Genomic DNA, 17053 nt, shown 5'->3' on the forward strand with positions numbered 1-17053 from the left:
AGTCAATACCACATAAAGAGAGCAATTGTTGTTATATGTTCACACGCTGAAGCATCGTGGGCCTTTAAATATTTTTAACTACTTGTAAACTGTTTGACAGTATCTATATTTAATACATCTTAGAATTTGATATTCATAGATGGGACAAATAAAGGTTTTCTTAATCCTAATCCCCCACAATCTGCCTAATACAGCAAAGAAATTACACCTCTCCAAACATATTATTGCATCTTGATGTTTTGCTTGGTGTGGTTTTCAGCAGGTTTGAGTCCAACCACGGCCCAGACCCAGTTTAACTGCAGACTGCCAGCCCCGGTCTGTGTGCTCTGTCTCCAGGTGGTCTCTAGTTGACTTCAGTCTGTGTGCTCCGTCTCCAGGTGGTCTCTAGCAGACTTCAGTCTGGTTTGGAGGTGTCTGCTCTGCAGTCCATTCCTGTGCAGGACTCTAGTGATGGTCTTCTCTGACTCTTCAGGTCCAGACCTGGTTCAATCCTTCACTAGTGTCTCTGCAGCTGTTCTCGGCTCTTCAGACTCATCTCTCACTGGTTTTCTCTCCAGAACCTTCCACATGTTTCTCTCCCCATCTCTGTCAGTCTGGTTCTGGTTAACTCTCTTTAAACTTCTTGGTAACAGTGATGGATAAACAAAGAGGACGGTTCTTAAAGAGGCTGATCTGTTTGAAAATAAATCTGAAGATAAAAATTTAAACCATTTCTCAAGAGATATAATGTCATAAAAATCTTTGCTCTAATAAACAGAAGATGGGACATTTCCAGCCATATACTTTGTTATTCCAACATAAAAATGGAAAAACCTCCTCTGCTGACAGCAAAAGCTATGAATGTATAAACACCGTTTATTCTACAAAACATCTGCAGCACGGTGATGAAATCACAGAGTAACTCTGCTGGTTCTAGCCTATTTGTCTGAAACACTGAATTCAACACAAAACATTCAACATCTCCACTAAAGTGTGATGCATCCTTTTATATCTTGTTACATCTTATTTTTTCTTATTAGGGATGGATCAGTGAATGACTGGACCATTTCCTGATTATAGGCTTTTGTTGGGATCCCTCTGTAATCTATACAAGTACACATGCAGCGTATGATGACGTGTGTCGACTGATCAAACCCAACAGATTTCATTTTCACACCCCCTCCTGCAAACGCACAAAACCTACGCAACAGGAGCTTTTTATAGTTTGTTTAGCTGTGAATTTTCCCTCAAAGGGCACAGCAGGGAGTCGCTGCTGGTAATTACCTCGCTCCATAACAGTGTGTAAACACAAGACATGAAACGGGGCAAAAGGAGCCGGCGTGTTTTAGTTGTAGCACCATAAAAATGACAAAAACAAGGGGGATAAAACCATCTTATGAGTGAAATAGAATTTTAATGTGATGTTTGTTACATGCAGACGGAAAAAGAACTGATCTGGGAGGATTGTTTTAATCTTTAAAAATCTTTCAATGTGTTCAATTTGAACATGATGTTAAAGACATTGAACACATTGAAGAGAAATGCATTTTAGTTTGTGATGCTTGAGACTGGATGTGAGCACTGAGCTAAATGACTGTGTGTGAATCTTTATTTAAGATTTTATAAAAGCCAAATAAAGTTTTTAGCTCCATTTGTTGAGACATAAAATAATGAAACAATATAAAGAATAAAAATGTCCAATAATTCAGTTAAATACTTTAATCCAAAAAAATAGAAATAAGGACCTGGAACACACCAATAAGTCAAGATGATCAGCTTCTACTTTGTTTCTACCAATTTTCTGAGGACAAGCCTCACTTTTTGTTTTCTGTTCCCACTTAGCTTAAGCATGAATTGATCCCTGTAAGAATCTCCTCCTCCTCCCACTCTGTCCACTAGGAGACAGCAGAGTGACAGCGATGGTGGAGTCAAACTACTTTTAATTCTCAAAGCACTTGTGGGTGAGAACACACAGATGTAAAAGGGGAATACATGAGGGAGGAATTAGGTTACAAAACAAAGAGTCTGAGCAGCCTGGGGAGCTGTTAACAAAATGCTCACAACATGTAAACACTGAGCTACTGGGGACTGAACAGACAAATTGGGAATAAGTCCACACATCGTGACTTTATTAAATGCTCATATGGATAATGTGTGTATGTGTGTATGTGTGTGTGCGTGTGTTGCTTGAGCAGAACTAGGTTGATGAATAATGGGTTATCATTTCCGGAGCATTCTAAAAATGGTGATGATTGCACAGAGTTCCTAGAAGTGATACGGGGTGTGGGTGACCCAGTTGGATGTCTGGTCTTTAGTGCGCTTCGCAGAGCTGTGGCTGGTGAAGATGGATTTAAAAACCTCCGACTTCTCCTCCATGAGCTGGACGGATCTTTTGGTGGCAGAGAGCTTTGTGCCTTTGGAGGAGCTGGAGGAACCAGAGGGTCCGGCCACAGCTGGGTGGCAAAACCATAAACAAAGAGAGGGGGAGGGGAGAAGGAAGAAGATTAGGTTAGTTAATAATAATCAGATCTAGACTAAATTCAACTGCAGTAATACCTTGAGATTATTTTGTTCCCCATTTAAAATTATTTGAAATCCTAATAATCCGTTCCAGCTCGTAAAATTCCACTCCAGTTGTTTTGTTTATGTGTACATACCTGTACAGTGCCTGTATTTATAAATGGCAAATATTGTATAAAAACATACAGTAATAAAAGAAAATGCTAAAAAAAATAGTTTTACTATAAAGTGTATTATTTACCTTGGAGATCTGACAACTTGAGCTAACGGAAGATGCGCACGAGGTGGAGAAGTTACGAGGAATTTTGTCTCGTACCCGCTACTGTACACTCTTCATGCTACTTTACACTTCGGCTCCAATGATCGTATCTCAAAGATTTGTTCGTATCTCAAAGCAAAAATTTGGTCGAATCACAGCTCGTATCTCAAAAAATGTGTATGTCAATGCACTCGTATCTCGAGGTATCACTGCATTTGCAGACGACTCCGAGTCACAGACAGCAGAACACAGTATGCCACTGTGATGCTACATTTTTAGTTATTGAGGTGGGAACACTGGAAACCAAGCAATAACCAGGCAGTGCGCAAAATACACAGTTTGTACTATGGTTACACAAAAAGTATGAAACGCTGCTCAGTTACATAAAACCACACATTAACCTGCACATCCCAAAGAGGCTTTTAGAAGATAAAGATGCACTTAGTGTACATATCACTGCAAGATTTACAGGAATCTTAGTGTGAAAGAAACAAGGCTCAATTTGAGGCCCACATAGACAGCAAGGCCTTACATATTTCAACTAGCCAAACCACATCCTGCACATAATACAGCAGCTGTTTCCCAGTGATAAATATCTTATGTGCGTTTGAGTGACTGCATGCAGTATGAAGGTGGGAGGTTTTTGTTTTTTTTACCTGACTGGCTGCTTTCGCCTCCATTTTGTTGTGAGCTACTTCCTGCTACATCCACTAGCGGAGGCTGTGCGCCTTCTGCAAGAGAGGAGACAGAGGATATCATTCAGTATGTGCGCAATATACCCTCATCTAGTGATATCAGCACAAAACCTGTGGAGGAATATTTAGACAATTTTTGTCATGTTATAATATTTACAGAGCCTATCACTTCGCTCTGCACATGTCCTGCGCTCAGAGGAAATTCAGGATGCAAACTTTTTTTCGTTGTCTATTTCCATGAAACACACTGCAGATGTCTCTGACATGATAAAGGAGGACTGACTTATTATTATTATTATTAATTATTCATTATTATTACACAGTCAAAACTAAATAAATATTCAGCAAACCACCGGGCCGGTACTCTCTGTCTCTAGTGGGTCGGGCTAAACAATAAACAAGGGGGGTGTTCATCGACTGCTACCTGTGAAATGGGTGCTTTGAAAACACCCCCATTAGCACTTGGTACATTCCTCCTGATAAAATTACGCTACAAAAAGTCGACCAATCAGAATTTTGGTCGAGCCAGAACGCATCGACTAATAAATCAACCAGTGGACCTGGAGATTACAGCCCTGGTAGAAACAGCTTTCCCTGAGAGAAAAAGCATGTGGCCTCCCTACAATATACAAAATGCTCAAATCTGAGCTGAACTTGCTGAAAAAGACTGAAGAAGCTGTCAGAATGAAAGTGCAGTAAGGCGCTTTAAATTGGTATAAGCTAAAAAAATATTATTGAAGAGGCCCATAAATGAAATAAAAAAGAAATCACATTTTTCATCACATCACAAGTTTTCATTTCATGGGCAAATAAATAAACAGCACAACTGCGTTGTGTCGTTTAATCGTGAGACAAGAACTAAACAGGAAACCACATCACCAGCACTGGAGGTTTCTGATTTAAGTTTCAAAAACACAGAGCCAGACCTGACATGACCACGTTTCTTCTCTTAAGTATTACATAATAATAATACTAATAAAAAGGATCCAGGTGGTTTATCATCTACAATATCTCAGTACGTACTGATATTCCCTGGCTAAAAAAGGTTAAAGAATAACTTGGCTGCTACACTGCAGCACATTCAAAACATTATTCAAATGAACGAGTGCATTTTCTAATGTTTAGTTAGCTGCTTGGATTTGTTTATGTAAATGCAAAACATATTTATCATAAATACGATGTCCTACCGGGCTCTTTGGCTTCTGATGGTGTGGACGCAGTTTCAGCTGCTTTGCTCTTCTTTGATTTCTAAAATGAGGGGAGAAAAAAAATGACCACTTAAAAATCTATTATATATTTTAACACCCCAATTTAACCCCTTACAGCTGTTAAAGCTAAGTCTGACCTTTGTCTTGGCTTTGACTCGCCTCTCCTCCATCTTCTCCCTCAGCTTTTCAACCTCTTCTTTAGTGCCATTAAGCACAACGATATCTTCATCTTTGAATGGATCACCGCACTAAAACACAAACATAGCATTCCAGGTAAGAGATAATGGCGATAATGGTTCAGGTGCAACATAGGTAAGGAGATGTTGTGCTGCTTTGACATGCAAAGCAAAGGTTTATTTACCCTCTAAAATTGATTGGAAGTTATCTGCAGCAGGGTTTGAGAGGGCAAATAGTAAATTATGTCAGCTTATTTTCATAGGCAGTATATTATTCCTCTGAAAAATGAATATGCAAACGTCTTCTAAGAAGCTGGTTGCTGGAGTGGACAAACATGTCAAAGCAATTGGACATCCAGTTGTATGCTCATGGATACATTTGAACACCTGAGGACAGTTTAGAAAGCAGTTCTCTATCGCACCACAATCCTTCTCACTTTGTTTGCATTCATGCAGCATTTGGCTGACTAAACTCTGTGAAGCAGAGGACAACAGGCAAATCCAATCAGACATGTCATCAATCAACTAATCAGCTGCAGCCAAGGATTATGTAGAATCTCTTCACTGTTTGACTAAAACATTCAGAAAAGTGTTTGTTTTTGGGATAATTCATCACTTTTTATGCCGATTTCTCCTAAGAATGTTATTTTACAGCACCTAGCCTTCATTTAATCCACAGTAGTTGATAAAATGTTTACAGAAATAGAGCAGGGTCAAAACAGCTCTGTATGAAACTATCCACTACTAAACACAGTCATTAAACAAGGCATCACTGAAGCATGAAAAAAAAGATGGAAAATGACTGTATAATTCATCACTGTGAGTAGCATAGTGACTTTATAAAACCACAAAACACGCCCATATATAAACACAAACATTGAACCCCTGAGCAACCAGCAGGGAATCTATTGTGTGGTCGTAATGCAGGCTCAGTGGGTGTGAACACTGGCCATGTGCTCTGTTCAACACAAGAGGGATAATCTCAGAAGCTGACCAAGCAGCAAACAACCTCTGTGGGTGCTGCTCTGAAGTCAATCACTATGCTGCTGCTGCTGCTGCTGTAACCACTAAATGACACAGGCTAACGGTGAGCTAAGCACCTCATCATCAAGTCCGACAGAATCCTGTTTTAGCACTAACCCTGCTACTCGACAGGCAAAAAGAAGGTGAAGAGGACGGTGCTCAGTGCAGGGAGACGGTGGATAATTGAACATGTACGTCTCTAACTGGACAGACAAAGTGGAATTTAACCTATCTGAAGGGAACACGAAAGGATGGAAAGCAAAAGGACTAAAAAAAGTGAGTAGGCAACTGTACGGGGGAGGAGAGTGGAAAGAGCGTGTGCATGATCTGTGAGTATGTTCCTGTGTGTCAGGTGTGATTGGGTGTTACTGCTTGTAACCAGGCAGGGACGAACCTTGTCTCATGGGGATGCGGGGGAGCGACTTAATCAGTAATGAGCGCAACTAGAGAAAAAAAACACACACAGAGAGACTCACATTTGCACAGCGTCGAGCTCAGAGAACGCAGCCACTCGCTGCCAGGACACAACAAACCAATCCAAGCGATCAGATTTAGCTCAGATCGACAGCAAACACTACTCCTGCTGCTGCTGCTGCTGATGGAGCCAACAGGGAGGACTTTTGTTCACCGCAGGACACTGGATGGATTACAGTAACACAGCTCAGAATAGCTGTTCAGATGACAAAGATCCCAAAAAGGCACTGATGTGTAAAGTTTCACTTCCTCACCATAAGGAGACTGATCAACCTCAAAGGTAACCTTGCCCTGTCTTTGGTGCTCTGTGTTTTACACTCTATCTACATCTTTGTGTGTTTATATGATATAAGCTTTAGATCTCTGACCTAGACACCATAAACATGACAAATAGGATATAATCCCAAAATGCATGTTAGGAATGTATAAAGATAATGCAGACAGGGAAACAAATCTCTTTCTACAAACACTGAGACCAAACAAACAACAAGCTATTCCTTATTTACATGCTAGGTAGGAGCTGTTTTTGTCTGTCTGTCTCAGTGTTAGAGAAGGACGGCGTTGTGGGGTGGGGGGCTGACAGAAGACTAGAGATGCAGGCATTTCCATAGCAGCCCCCTGTGAGTATCTGTATCTGTGGTGCTGTTCTCAACAGGGTTTTAACAGCAGGGTGGATTCAAGTGATCACTTACACATGTGAATAAGAACAGACTGCAGAGATGTACGAAGCGTCTCTGCTCTCCGGAGAGTATTAATGAGCACATTCTATTTTTGAATGTGAGCTTATGTGAAGAAGCATTCACATAAGCTCACTTGGTCAACTGAGATGCTAGATTCTGCATTATGTTTATATTTAATGATTCAAATTTAATGGCTACAATAATCCACAATGACTACAAAAATTACATAGTAACAAGGAAAATTAAAATTTTTAAACTGCAACCTATGATTTGAAGTAACGTTTTCATGTTGGACGGTGTTTGAGTTAGTAATTGTAATCTGTAACACCACTAACTCCGAGTACCGTGGTGCACATTTAGCGTCAGACATATGCATGTGATGCAAAACATATGCAACGCACTCAGTAAAGTGTGACCAAATGAGCTGTTGAACTGATCGCATACATGTCTGCGTATGAGGGTATTGTTCTTCTCCCAAACACTCTAATCAGAGTCTGTTTACGTATTCCGACATGGACAACATGTTTATTTGCTTTGTGTTATCTGTTGTACCTTGCACACATAGTTCTTGAGTCCTCAGTCTGCTGAGGCCAGATCAATGGCTCTTGACTAATGCTGCTTCATAATATGGGCTGCTGCTGCATAAGCCACTACTATGTGAGAAATATTGTCACATTTTGATTTTGCAAGACATGGTCGCACCAAATATGCAAATTAGAGTAATATATATATATATATATATATATATATATATATATATACATAGTCCCTTTAGTATTGGAACAGTGAAGTCAATACCTCTATTTTTGCTATAGACTGAAAACATTTGGGTTTGACATCTAGATCTGACACAATTTAGAAGATAGCACCTTTTGTTTGAACCCACTCAGTTTTCATAGGAGCAAAGATATTGGAACATGTGATTGGTGGGTGTGCTTTGTTCCCTTTGTGTGTCCAATTACATTGATTATTCAAACAATAAATAGCCCTGAATGTCTACGCTCAGTTTCAGATTTGGTTTTGTCTGTACAGACTGCATTTATAGTTAAGAGTTGTAATTAACATGAAAACCTATGAGAGCTGTCTATGGGTGAAAAACAGGCAATTGTTGTGAAGTAAAGAGAAAACAGAAAATCAGTCAGAGCCATTGCACAAACAAACAACAAAAGGAAGAAGTAACAGACCTCTGCAAGACCACAGGAAAGAAGCAGAAGTTAGGGCGGGAGAGGAGGTATCACAATCTACTGTTTGCAGAGGACTTCATGAACAAAAGGTACAGAGGCTACACCAGAAGATCCACTCACTCATTGCAGGAAGAATAGGAGGCGAGCCTCAGACATTCTGGGACAAAGTTTAATGAACTGATGAGACAAAGATTAACCTTTTCTGAAGTGACGAAATGGCTTTGTTTGGAGAGAGAGAGAGCGAGAGAGAGGACCGGCTCATGATCCCAAACACACAAGCTCATCTGTGAAACGCAGTGGAGGTAACGCCATGACTTGGGTTTGCATGGCTTGACAGGCTCATTAATCTTCACTGATGATGTAACACGGCAGAATGACCACAAAAGTTCTACAGAAACATTTTGTCTGCCAGTTTAAAGAAAGATTCAACCAAACCGGCTGGGAGATCCTTCATCATGGAGCAAGATAATGACCAAAAAGAGTCGTACAACTAAATATTAAGTCACTTAATCTAATTTAAGTCTGTCCGTTCCAGTACTTTTGCTTACATGAAAACTGGGGTGGGTGCAAACAAAAGGTGCCATCTTCTAAGCTGTCTCATATTCATCTTTTGTTGTCAAACCCAAATGTTTTCAGTCTATAGAAAATGAAATCAGAACAGTGAAGTTATATTCCAAATCTTTGAAATGAAGGATTTTTGCTAAGTATATTTTATCCTTGTAAAACAAAACATCTGTGAATTAAGAGGAAGTGTGACGTGCAAAGTAATCTGAGAATCTGAAACCAAGATTGCACATGTGCTTCCTCCACGTGTTACACCATCAGCAGGTAGTGCACTGGTATCACCCTAACCTACATATTTAACCCTGTTTTAATATTCCTTAGGGTCTCAGGATCTCTCTGCAAATGACCAAATATGGATATCTTTATTGCAGGAACTTCTTCTGTGGTGGTGCTGGCAGACTACAGAGAAACGGGGCTATTATGCGCCAGCTTGAAGGGACGAAATGCAGCTTCCTCTTGTGCCTGGGGTTGAGTATTGCTATCTGTTCATTCATTTATTTGAGGACGAGGATGCCAAGCGAGGTCAAGCCTCCACAGCCTCCAAGCTGCAGACCTTTTTCGCCTAAATGCAAAGCTTTTTTGCCTGGCATGCAGGAAGGAGTAGAATGGTACCGGCGTGACTGCCAGGTAGGTTTTGCAATAACATCAGAAATTAAAAAAAAGTGGTACAAGGTGATATTTTCTAACTGTGGTAGCGGTGATATGTTTTTGTATGCAGGTGGAAAGCTATATTCTGAATAGCCATCTGCAGTGTTCCAATTTGACCAGAGACCTGCACTTTATCACAAAACCTTTAAGTCGTGAGGAGGAGGTCTACCCTGTAGCTTTCATTGTGACTGTTCATAAAGAGCTGGAGCTTTTTATGCGCCTGTTTAGGGCTATTTACATGCCACAGAATGTCTACTGCATCCATGTGGACACCAAGGCTCCATGGGAGTACCAGGCAGCCATACGGAAGCTAGTGAGCTGCTTTCGAAATGCCTTCCTGTCTAGCCGCAGTGAGACAGTGACGTACGCTGGGTTTTCTCGCCTGCAAGCAGATCTGAACTGCATGAAGGATCTGGTAAAGTCCAAGACACCCTGGAGGAAGGTAGTGAATCTGTGTGGGCAGGATTTCCCTGTCAAGAGTAACCTGGAATTGGTGCAGTATCTGCAGAGCAAAGAGTGGAGGGACAGAAACATGACCCCTGGGGTCAAACAGCCGGCGACTATGAAGTACAGGACACACCTTCAGTACAAGGAGATCACAGGGTCGCATGTAGCTGTGAAAGGGGCAGGACTGAAGAAAGGTCCAGCTCCACACAATCTGCAAATTTATTTTGGAACAGCCTACTATGCTCTAACAAGGGATTTTGTAGACTTTGCTCTGAAGAGTCCAATAGCCCACAGCCTGCTGGAATGGTCCAGAGACACATTCAGTCCAGACGAGCACTACTGGGTGACACTCAACCATGTCAAAGGTGAGCCGACTGTTTTGATATGTCACAGATTTCCACTAATGCTGACATAAGTCTTTTGTGAGGCACAACCCCTGGTTAACTAGTGACAGTGATGAAAACAAAAAAAGATGAAAGACACAATCAATGCAAATGACGTTTCAACAGCTCTGTACTACTGTGAGTGGTCAGTGTGACCTGAAACAATGAGATAGTGAGGAAGAAGCCATGAGAAAATTTAGATTAGCAGTAAAAATTTCAGCTGACGTCAGAGATGGGAGAAGCCGCTGTGTTCAGTGCCACCAATGTGAACCACTAACAACTGTACATCACTTTCCATCTGACTGTTTTAACCCCACTTTGAGGCTTTGAAATAAGGGAATTGAAACATAAATATCTGTCCATGTTTGTTTGTGCAGTGAGCTTATTGAATTGCTTGGAAAACACCCACTGCAAACTACAAGTGTTTTTAACCATAATTGTAGGGAGTGTTTCCTGCTCTCTGGCCAGTCGACAATAACAAGCCTCTTACAGTTCGTCCAGCACGAGCTGGCAATGCAGACGCTACACTTGAAAATCATAAATGAACAAACTGCATTAAGATGAGAGGCAGAGGAGTGTCTTCGAACAGCTTTTAATGAGGGGGGAGGTCTAACTAATTGTTCTAGTAAATGCACTTCGGCTGATTTTTCCTACATCCAATAAAGACCAGAAGGACAGCCACTTCCCTAAAATTCTCATCCTGGACTGCCTCTCAAGCAGTAATGAGAATTCAATTAGGTCTCATAATAATGATTTAATTTGTTTTGTTGTATGCTTGAAGAAGCTCCAGGCAGCCACATTGATGGTGGATGGGCTGGAAATATCCGGACGATCAAATGGAGGGACCAAGAGGGAAGAGTACACAACGGATGCAAAGGTACAGCAGAGCAGGGCATGTGTATTAATAGAGGTCTATCTGTGGATCACTTACAATGTGAAGAGGCAACTTCAATTTTATCTTAGCATCAGTTATATTATCTTGGCATATATCCAGCCAAATTAATACTCAGCCTGTGTTATTTTTCCAGGGCACTACATACGGGACATCTGTGTCTATGGATTAGAAGACCTGCCATGGATCATCAACAGCAACAGCATGTTCGCCAATAAGTTTGAGAGTAACACATTTCCTGAGGCACTAGACTGCCTGGAGCAGTGGCACAGGAACAAAGTCCTGAACCAGGCAACTGTTTCCATAGAACCGTCATGGCTGCTGGCCGCACACAGCAATTCAAGCAGCAGATACCTCAACAGCAGTGCTGGAGCATGATATTGATGCTGATATTAAAACCAAAAGCCAGGATTCATGCAGGTCTGATCGTTCGCACTTGCTCGCTGGCTGTGACAATGTGGGCAGGAGAAAACTGGATTGGACGAGCAGGGTCTGTGCACCACAGGGGGTCTACACAATACAGATACTATTGACAGATGTGTGAGATTGTTTTATGAAACTGTACGGTGGTGTTTTTGTATGATAACCACAAGCCAGTTCACTGTCATTGCCATTTGTGACCACTTCATCATAGAAAGTATTGGAAAAATATATTTATTGATCCATAATGTTCTGTACATGTATGTTGTTTGGTTAAAAAGATCTGGTTATTGTCTGTTTTTCTTATTTAAAGAACTATGGGACTGGAGGTTAAGCAAAGCAAATAAAGACTATATAAAGGCTCTTTTTCACAGATCATGTGCACCTTTACTTCTTTTGTAAAAACTGTTCAAAGAAGATGTGATATCTCTAACAGAATCATGTAGAAGCACAGATCTTTAGCACTGTTGGCACCGAAAACAGAAGTGATTATGTAACGGATGTGTGTATCAAACTGTCGGTCTATAAATCTCTAACTGAGTCAAGAAACAAAACAGATGGTCAAAACGGAGGAAAGGCAGGCTTAATCTTAGTGTTCCATCACTAACAACCAGTGGTGGAGGAAGTACTGAAGCTTGGTACTTAAGTAAAAGTACAAATAACCAGCAAAATATATACTCAAGTAAAAGTAGAAGTGCTACATCAACAATCCTACTTAAGTAAAAGACTTAAGTACTTACTTTAATAAAGTATTAAAGTTAAAAGTACTCACACACCAAATATATATGATTGATTTCCATTGGGAACAAAGGATATATGAACAGGTTAAAATAATCAAAGAAATAATCTTAAATTAAAATGGACCATGTGTAGTTAATGTACATGTTCAGTCCAGAAGCAGCTATGGACAGGTCTGTGGGTCATGAGGCAGGCTGTGGGCATCAAGTGAACAGAGAGGCTGCTGATAACAAACAGGCATTCAGCATTTTTAACTTAGTGTAAGTATTCCTGCTGTAGATTCATGTTATGATTAATGTATGGACTTCTAAGCAGACAGAGGCTAACTAGTTAGCTAACTGAGCCAGAGCACCGGCATCATGACTGAGGCTCATTATAGAAACACAGCTGGCAGCGTGACACCACCTCCATGCAGAGTCTGACCTCACATCAGTCCAGCACTGTGTTCATCACATGTAACAAGTAACTACAAACACTGTAGAAATGTAGTGGAGTAGAAAGTACAGGTAACAGCTGCAACACGTAATGGAGTAAAACTATAAAGTATGCACTATTATTTTTACTTAAGTAAAGTAAAAATACATAAAAATGTACTTAAGTACAGTAACTAAGTACAAATACTTAGTTACATTCCACCACTGCTTACAACATACAGTTGACCTGTTATTTAGTTTTGAGAGACATTTTGAAACTTGCCTGGTAAGCGTAACTGACCAAAACATATATTTCTACATGCAGAATCTGTTTCCCATGAGAAACACTGCAACTTCTTTTCTTGGTTTTAGGCCACTTTCTGACAACATGCAACAACTGAGCTGAGACCAAGACACAACATCAGTGGCCTGCTATCTCAAAATAGGCCGTGCATGGGAAATTATGAGCATAGTATTAAAGCTACTCAAAGCGAACAGGTCAGGACCCAAAATGAGTCTCAGGGCGTTGCTGTTTTGAGAATCCCAAGAGGCTTGATCTAGGGTCACTTACAAAAATGACTCGAGAAAAGAACAGTGAAGCTAAAAATGACCAAAATATATCTAATCGTACAAATAAATGGCACTGAAGCCAAAATTCCAAACATTTGACATATTACACAGTAAAAAAAGACTCAGCTGTCCACAGAACTACAAAAAGATTTAATGTACAATAGCTCTACTGTCTCAAACACTGCTGCTTTGCCTCTGTAGCACATGATCTATTCTCCAGCACATAATTAAAAACATTAATAATACAGATATTGTGGAAGTTATGTCTTTAGAATAACCTAAAACATCATAAATAAATACAATATATAAACATATTGTATTTATTTCAAGTTACTCCCATTTTCTGGACAGCTGCAGCGATTACCACTCAGTTATAGGATCTTCCCATGCCTCCCATGGGTGCAGGAAAACTCACATTCCTACTCATCTGAGCAACAGACTGTATCTGAAAACCATGTTGCTGCCAAACCACAACTGTGTGACCTACACTTTTATCAAAGCTGCCTATTTAAAAAGCATTAACAGGCAAACAAGCAATGCTAGGGGCAAAATTAATGCCAAAGGCAAAGTTACACATTATCACTATTAGGACAGTGAAAAACATGGTGATACAAAGAGGTTTCACCTTTTTGTTGAGGAAACAGGTCTGAAAAGTATTAAAGATTGCTCACCTTGTGGCAGATTTCTGTCTTCACCTCCTTCAGGGCCCTTTCAGAAAAGACACAGCCGCAGGTCTGCAGATAACAGAACCTGAAAAAAATCATATAAAAGAGACTTAGGGGTGGCTGATAAATCTATTTCCAGAGAGGAATCAGGATATAATCCAATAATAAGCCTTTTTACTCAGTAACAGATGGCACAAACACGTGAAACCACTGCCTGTCACAGTCTGCCTTTTTGGCTTACACACCACTTACACCCATTTCCTTTAGACAGCAAGGACTCCCATTAAGAAATAGTCAATGTGGCCCACCCCAGAGATGGAATCTAAGCTATTCTTCCCCATATTTTACACTCTAATATGGTGATTCAATTTATGTAGGGATATCAACTAATATGGAAAAAAATAATCATAATAGGATTTACACATATCGCCCACCTCAACAGGGATTAATCAAAATTACTTTCAGACCTTCCTGTACCACGATTCTGTTGGCAGTAAGCCGTTTCCTATTTCCTATGCTTGTTTAACCATTTAGTTCTGTAACATATTTGACATGAACATACATTGATTGTAGGATTTTCCAGTGGAAAACTTTGTTTCCTGATGTGGGTGTGGGAAGTTTAAGGTACTGTGTTTGATTGTAATAGATGTTCATGACTGTAAGACGTATAAATGAATGACGCAACTGCGGAGTATGCGCAGTTGTAGTGCAGCTATAACGATGTTTGTAGTGTAGCCATAGCAACGCTTGTTGCTTTGAAGTGCAGCTATAGCAACGGTTTGTTTATTATTTCTGATTGCCCGTCGGAACCCGCACGTGTCAGTTTACAACCTGAAAGTTCCTGAAAGTTCATAATAGACCACTGAAAGTTCCTAATAGTTCACCGGAAAGTTCCTAATAGTTCACCGGAAAGTTCCTAATAGTTCACCGGAAAGTTCCTAATAGTTCACCGGAAAGTTCCTAATAGTTCACCGGAAAGTTCCTAATAGTTCACCGGAAAGTTCCTAATAGTTCACCTAATAGATCTAATAGACCACTGAAAGCTCCTGAAAGTTCCTAATAGACGGCTGAAAGTTCCTTTTTTCTAGGATGCCGTTTACCTGTGCTTGCCATTCATCTCCAGCCCGACAACAGGGCAGATGAACATGCCACAGTGGATATCCTCGTATCTGTCTCCTTTGGTATTTCTTCTCTCTCCCTCCCATTCAGGGTTATCAGTCAAATTCAGCTCCTTTATATCCTGCGGGAAAAACAAGTAAAGTTAATAAGTTAAAGCCATAAATAACAAGCGTGCACAGGCATGCATACATACATACAAAAGTTATAATAAGGAAAGAACTGAAGAAGCCACTCGGGGGAGGCAAAACATGTTCAAAAAACCACTCTTGAGTTCAGTTGCCTGTAAATAAACAAGGAAGTAAGCATATATCAGTGTGGATATACCTTCATCCCACGGATGTGTACTACAGCCTCTGCATTGGGTCTCTCTGCAGTTTTATCCAGGAGGTATTCGATGACAGCATCCTTGTTGTACAGCCTGAAACAATCCATGATCCAGATTTTCAGAACACATATGACAATATAATGACATATTTAGAAGCAATGCTAGCACAACATCTACACGCAGTGCTACGTCTTCCTTAGTAAGCAGTTGATTTTGGTTTAATTTTACGATAATAACTTACCGTCCCAGATCACAGGCAACAATGGGGCGCCTCAGTTTCTCCTGGCTCAGGGCACAGTACTTCCATTTGGCAGCCAATTCTGCATTTTTGTCAACCTGGACATTAGAAGAGACAGGTAAGACAACGCCATGAACACAACATCGGTTAACTTCGCCTCACATTGACGTAAGATTTTCAATTTCAATGTAAAGACTGTGGAGATTAAGCTACAATTTTATGTTGACACTTATGATAATTAGCTTCTCTGTCAGTAAAATAAAAACCCACCACGGTAAATTACCAGAAGCTAACACTACTCTACTTAGCCTGTTAGCATTAGCATTAGCAAAGACGGCGTTCGACAAATTTTAACAAATAGATTTAAAAACCTTTACGTACCTTCTCGACTTTTTTGGGACCCTTCACCAACTCATGTCGTTTTGGAATCGTTCCACCGTCGCATCCCATCTTAAAAGTTGGCTTGTTAAAGTTAAATAAGACGAGCTAGCGTAAGCGGACAAAGCTACTTACAGACAGGAAGTCAACAAACAACGATATGTCTGCAAAGCTCGCGAGACGTGCGACTAATGTGATGCCGCCCCCTATTGGCCGGATGAATAACACGTCAACATCCGTGCTCTTCAAGTGTAATTTGCAGCCTCGCCACAGCGTGGAAGCACCGTCCTTCTAATGTTTTCTTATCCAGAGTCCATAAATAAAGATCGGGAGGCAGCTTCTCCAGTCGGAGTTTTATTTTTATTACCAGCCAACATACAGTTACTATGGCAACAACCAACGCTCCACGCTTCACACCTAATGCATATGCGTATGCGTAATGCATGCGTATATCAATGCGCGGCACTATATACTACAGTCCTAAACAGCAGTTTACTGGTCTCACTTGATCAAGCTGCTAGGTATAGAAGGTAAGAACACACAAAAAAGTTAAATAAAACATATTTTATTTATTAAACAATATTCTAACAATAATTCTAATAATATTTTGGCTTTTTTAAAACCTTTTTTTGTTTTATTACTTCACAGAAAACAACAAATACAATTGTTATTAACAATGATGAGTGAATCACTTCAAAATAAAACACACATACTAGATAAAATAAACACATACAATCTTATCCAATACATGCAAACCCATTAAATAAAAACTATGAAGAAAAATTAGGATGATGTTACCATGTTTATCTTTGACAGGACATTTTAAACAAAAGCTATAGCACCTGCATGTATAAGCATGAAGAAAACTGCTTGACACACTTGACTCTTCTTTTACTGCCCATCCATCTATCTGACATTTTCAGTCAGCCATTAAACCCACAACTAGTAAGTGACATTAGTCTGGCTTTCAGGCCTGTTGTCAGAGTGGGCTAAAGATGAAAGTTTCCTTGGAAGATAGTTCAATGAGTGCTAATGAGATCTGTTTCCTGTGCCTT

General features: G+C 40.2%; 2 protein-coding genes across 3 annotated transcripts; one reads left to right on the plus strand and one right to left on the minus strand.

Annotated features, from left to right (window-relative positions):
- Positions 1-1683: 1683 nt before the first annotated feature.
- rtf2 (replication termination factor 2) lies at positions 1684-16174 on the minus strand. Its single transcript, XM_028405367.1, has 9 exons — positions 16002-16174; positions 15624-15718; positions 15382-15475; positions 15039-15178; positions 13945-14023; positions 4799-4909; positions 4641-4701; positions 3415-3489; positions 1684-2432 (listed from the first exon to the last, which is right to left on the minus strand). Exons 1-9 carry the CDS (start codon positions 16068-16070, stop codon positions 2245-2247), a joined length of 912 nt encoding a protein of 303 aa, XP_028261168.1. The 5' UTR covers positions 16071-16174; the 3' UTR covers positions 1684-2244.
- On the plus strand, positions 5883-11925 carry gcnt7 (glucosaminyl (N-acetyl) transferase family member 7). Of its 2 annotated transcripts, none has more exons than XM_028405361.1 (5): positions 5883-6614; positions 9134-9389; positions 9481-10222; positions 11025-11117; positions 11269-11925. In XM_028405361.1, exons 1-5 carry the CDS (start codon positions 6502-6504, stop codon positions 11508-11510), a joined length of 1446 nt encoding a protein of 481 aa, XP_028261162.1. In that variant the 5' UTR covers positions 5883-6501; the 3' UTR covers positions 11511-11925. The 2 variants fall into 2 exon arrangements, with proteins under 2 accessions (XP_028261162.1, XP_028261161.1); XM_028405360.1 differs by having other exon boundaries at positions 5886-6614; positions 11022-11117.
- Positions 16175-17053: the final 879 nt, after the last annotated feature.

The sequence above is a fragment of the Parambassis ranga genome, chromosome 5, assembly GCF_900634625.1.
Source record: "Parambassis ranga chromosome 5, fParRan2.1, whole genome shotgun sequence".
In the NCBI taxonomy this organism is placed as follows: Eukaryota; Metazoa; Chordata; class Actinopteri; family Ambassidae; genus Parambassis; species Parambassis ranga.

Excerpts from the sequence above, each read along its gene's own strand:
- gcnt7 (XM_028405360.1), top strand. The coding sequence starts at position 6,502 with ATGGATTACAGTAACACAGCTCAGAATAGCTGTTCAGATGACAAAGAT. Across the intron at positions 6,615-9,133 it reads GAGACTGATCAACCTCAAAG|GAACTTCTTCTGTGGTGGTG; the intron begins GTAACCTTGCCC and ends TCTTTATTGCAG. Across the intron at positions 10,223-11,021 it reads GACACTCAACCATGTCAAAG|AAGCTCCAGGCAGCCACATT; the intron begins GTGAGCCGACTG and ends GTATGCTTGAAG.
- rtf2 (XM_028405367.1), bottom strand. The coding sequence starts at position 16,070 with ATGGGATGCGACGGTGGAACGATTCCAAAACGACATGAGTTGGTGAAG. Across the intron at positions 4,702-4,798 it reads GAGTCAAAGCCAAGACAAAG|AAATCAAAGAAGAGCAAAGC; the intron begins GTCAGACTTAGC and ends CCCTCATTTTAG. Across the intron at positions 3,490-4,640 it reads ATCAGAAGCCAAAGAGCCCG|AAGGCGCACAGCCTCCGCTA; the intron begins GTAGGACATCGT and ends CCTCTCTTGCAG.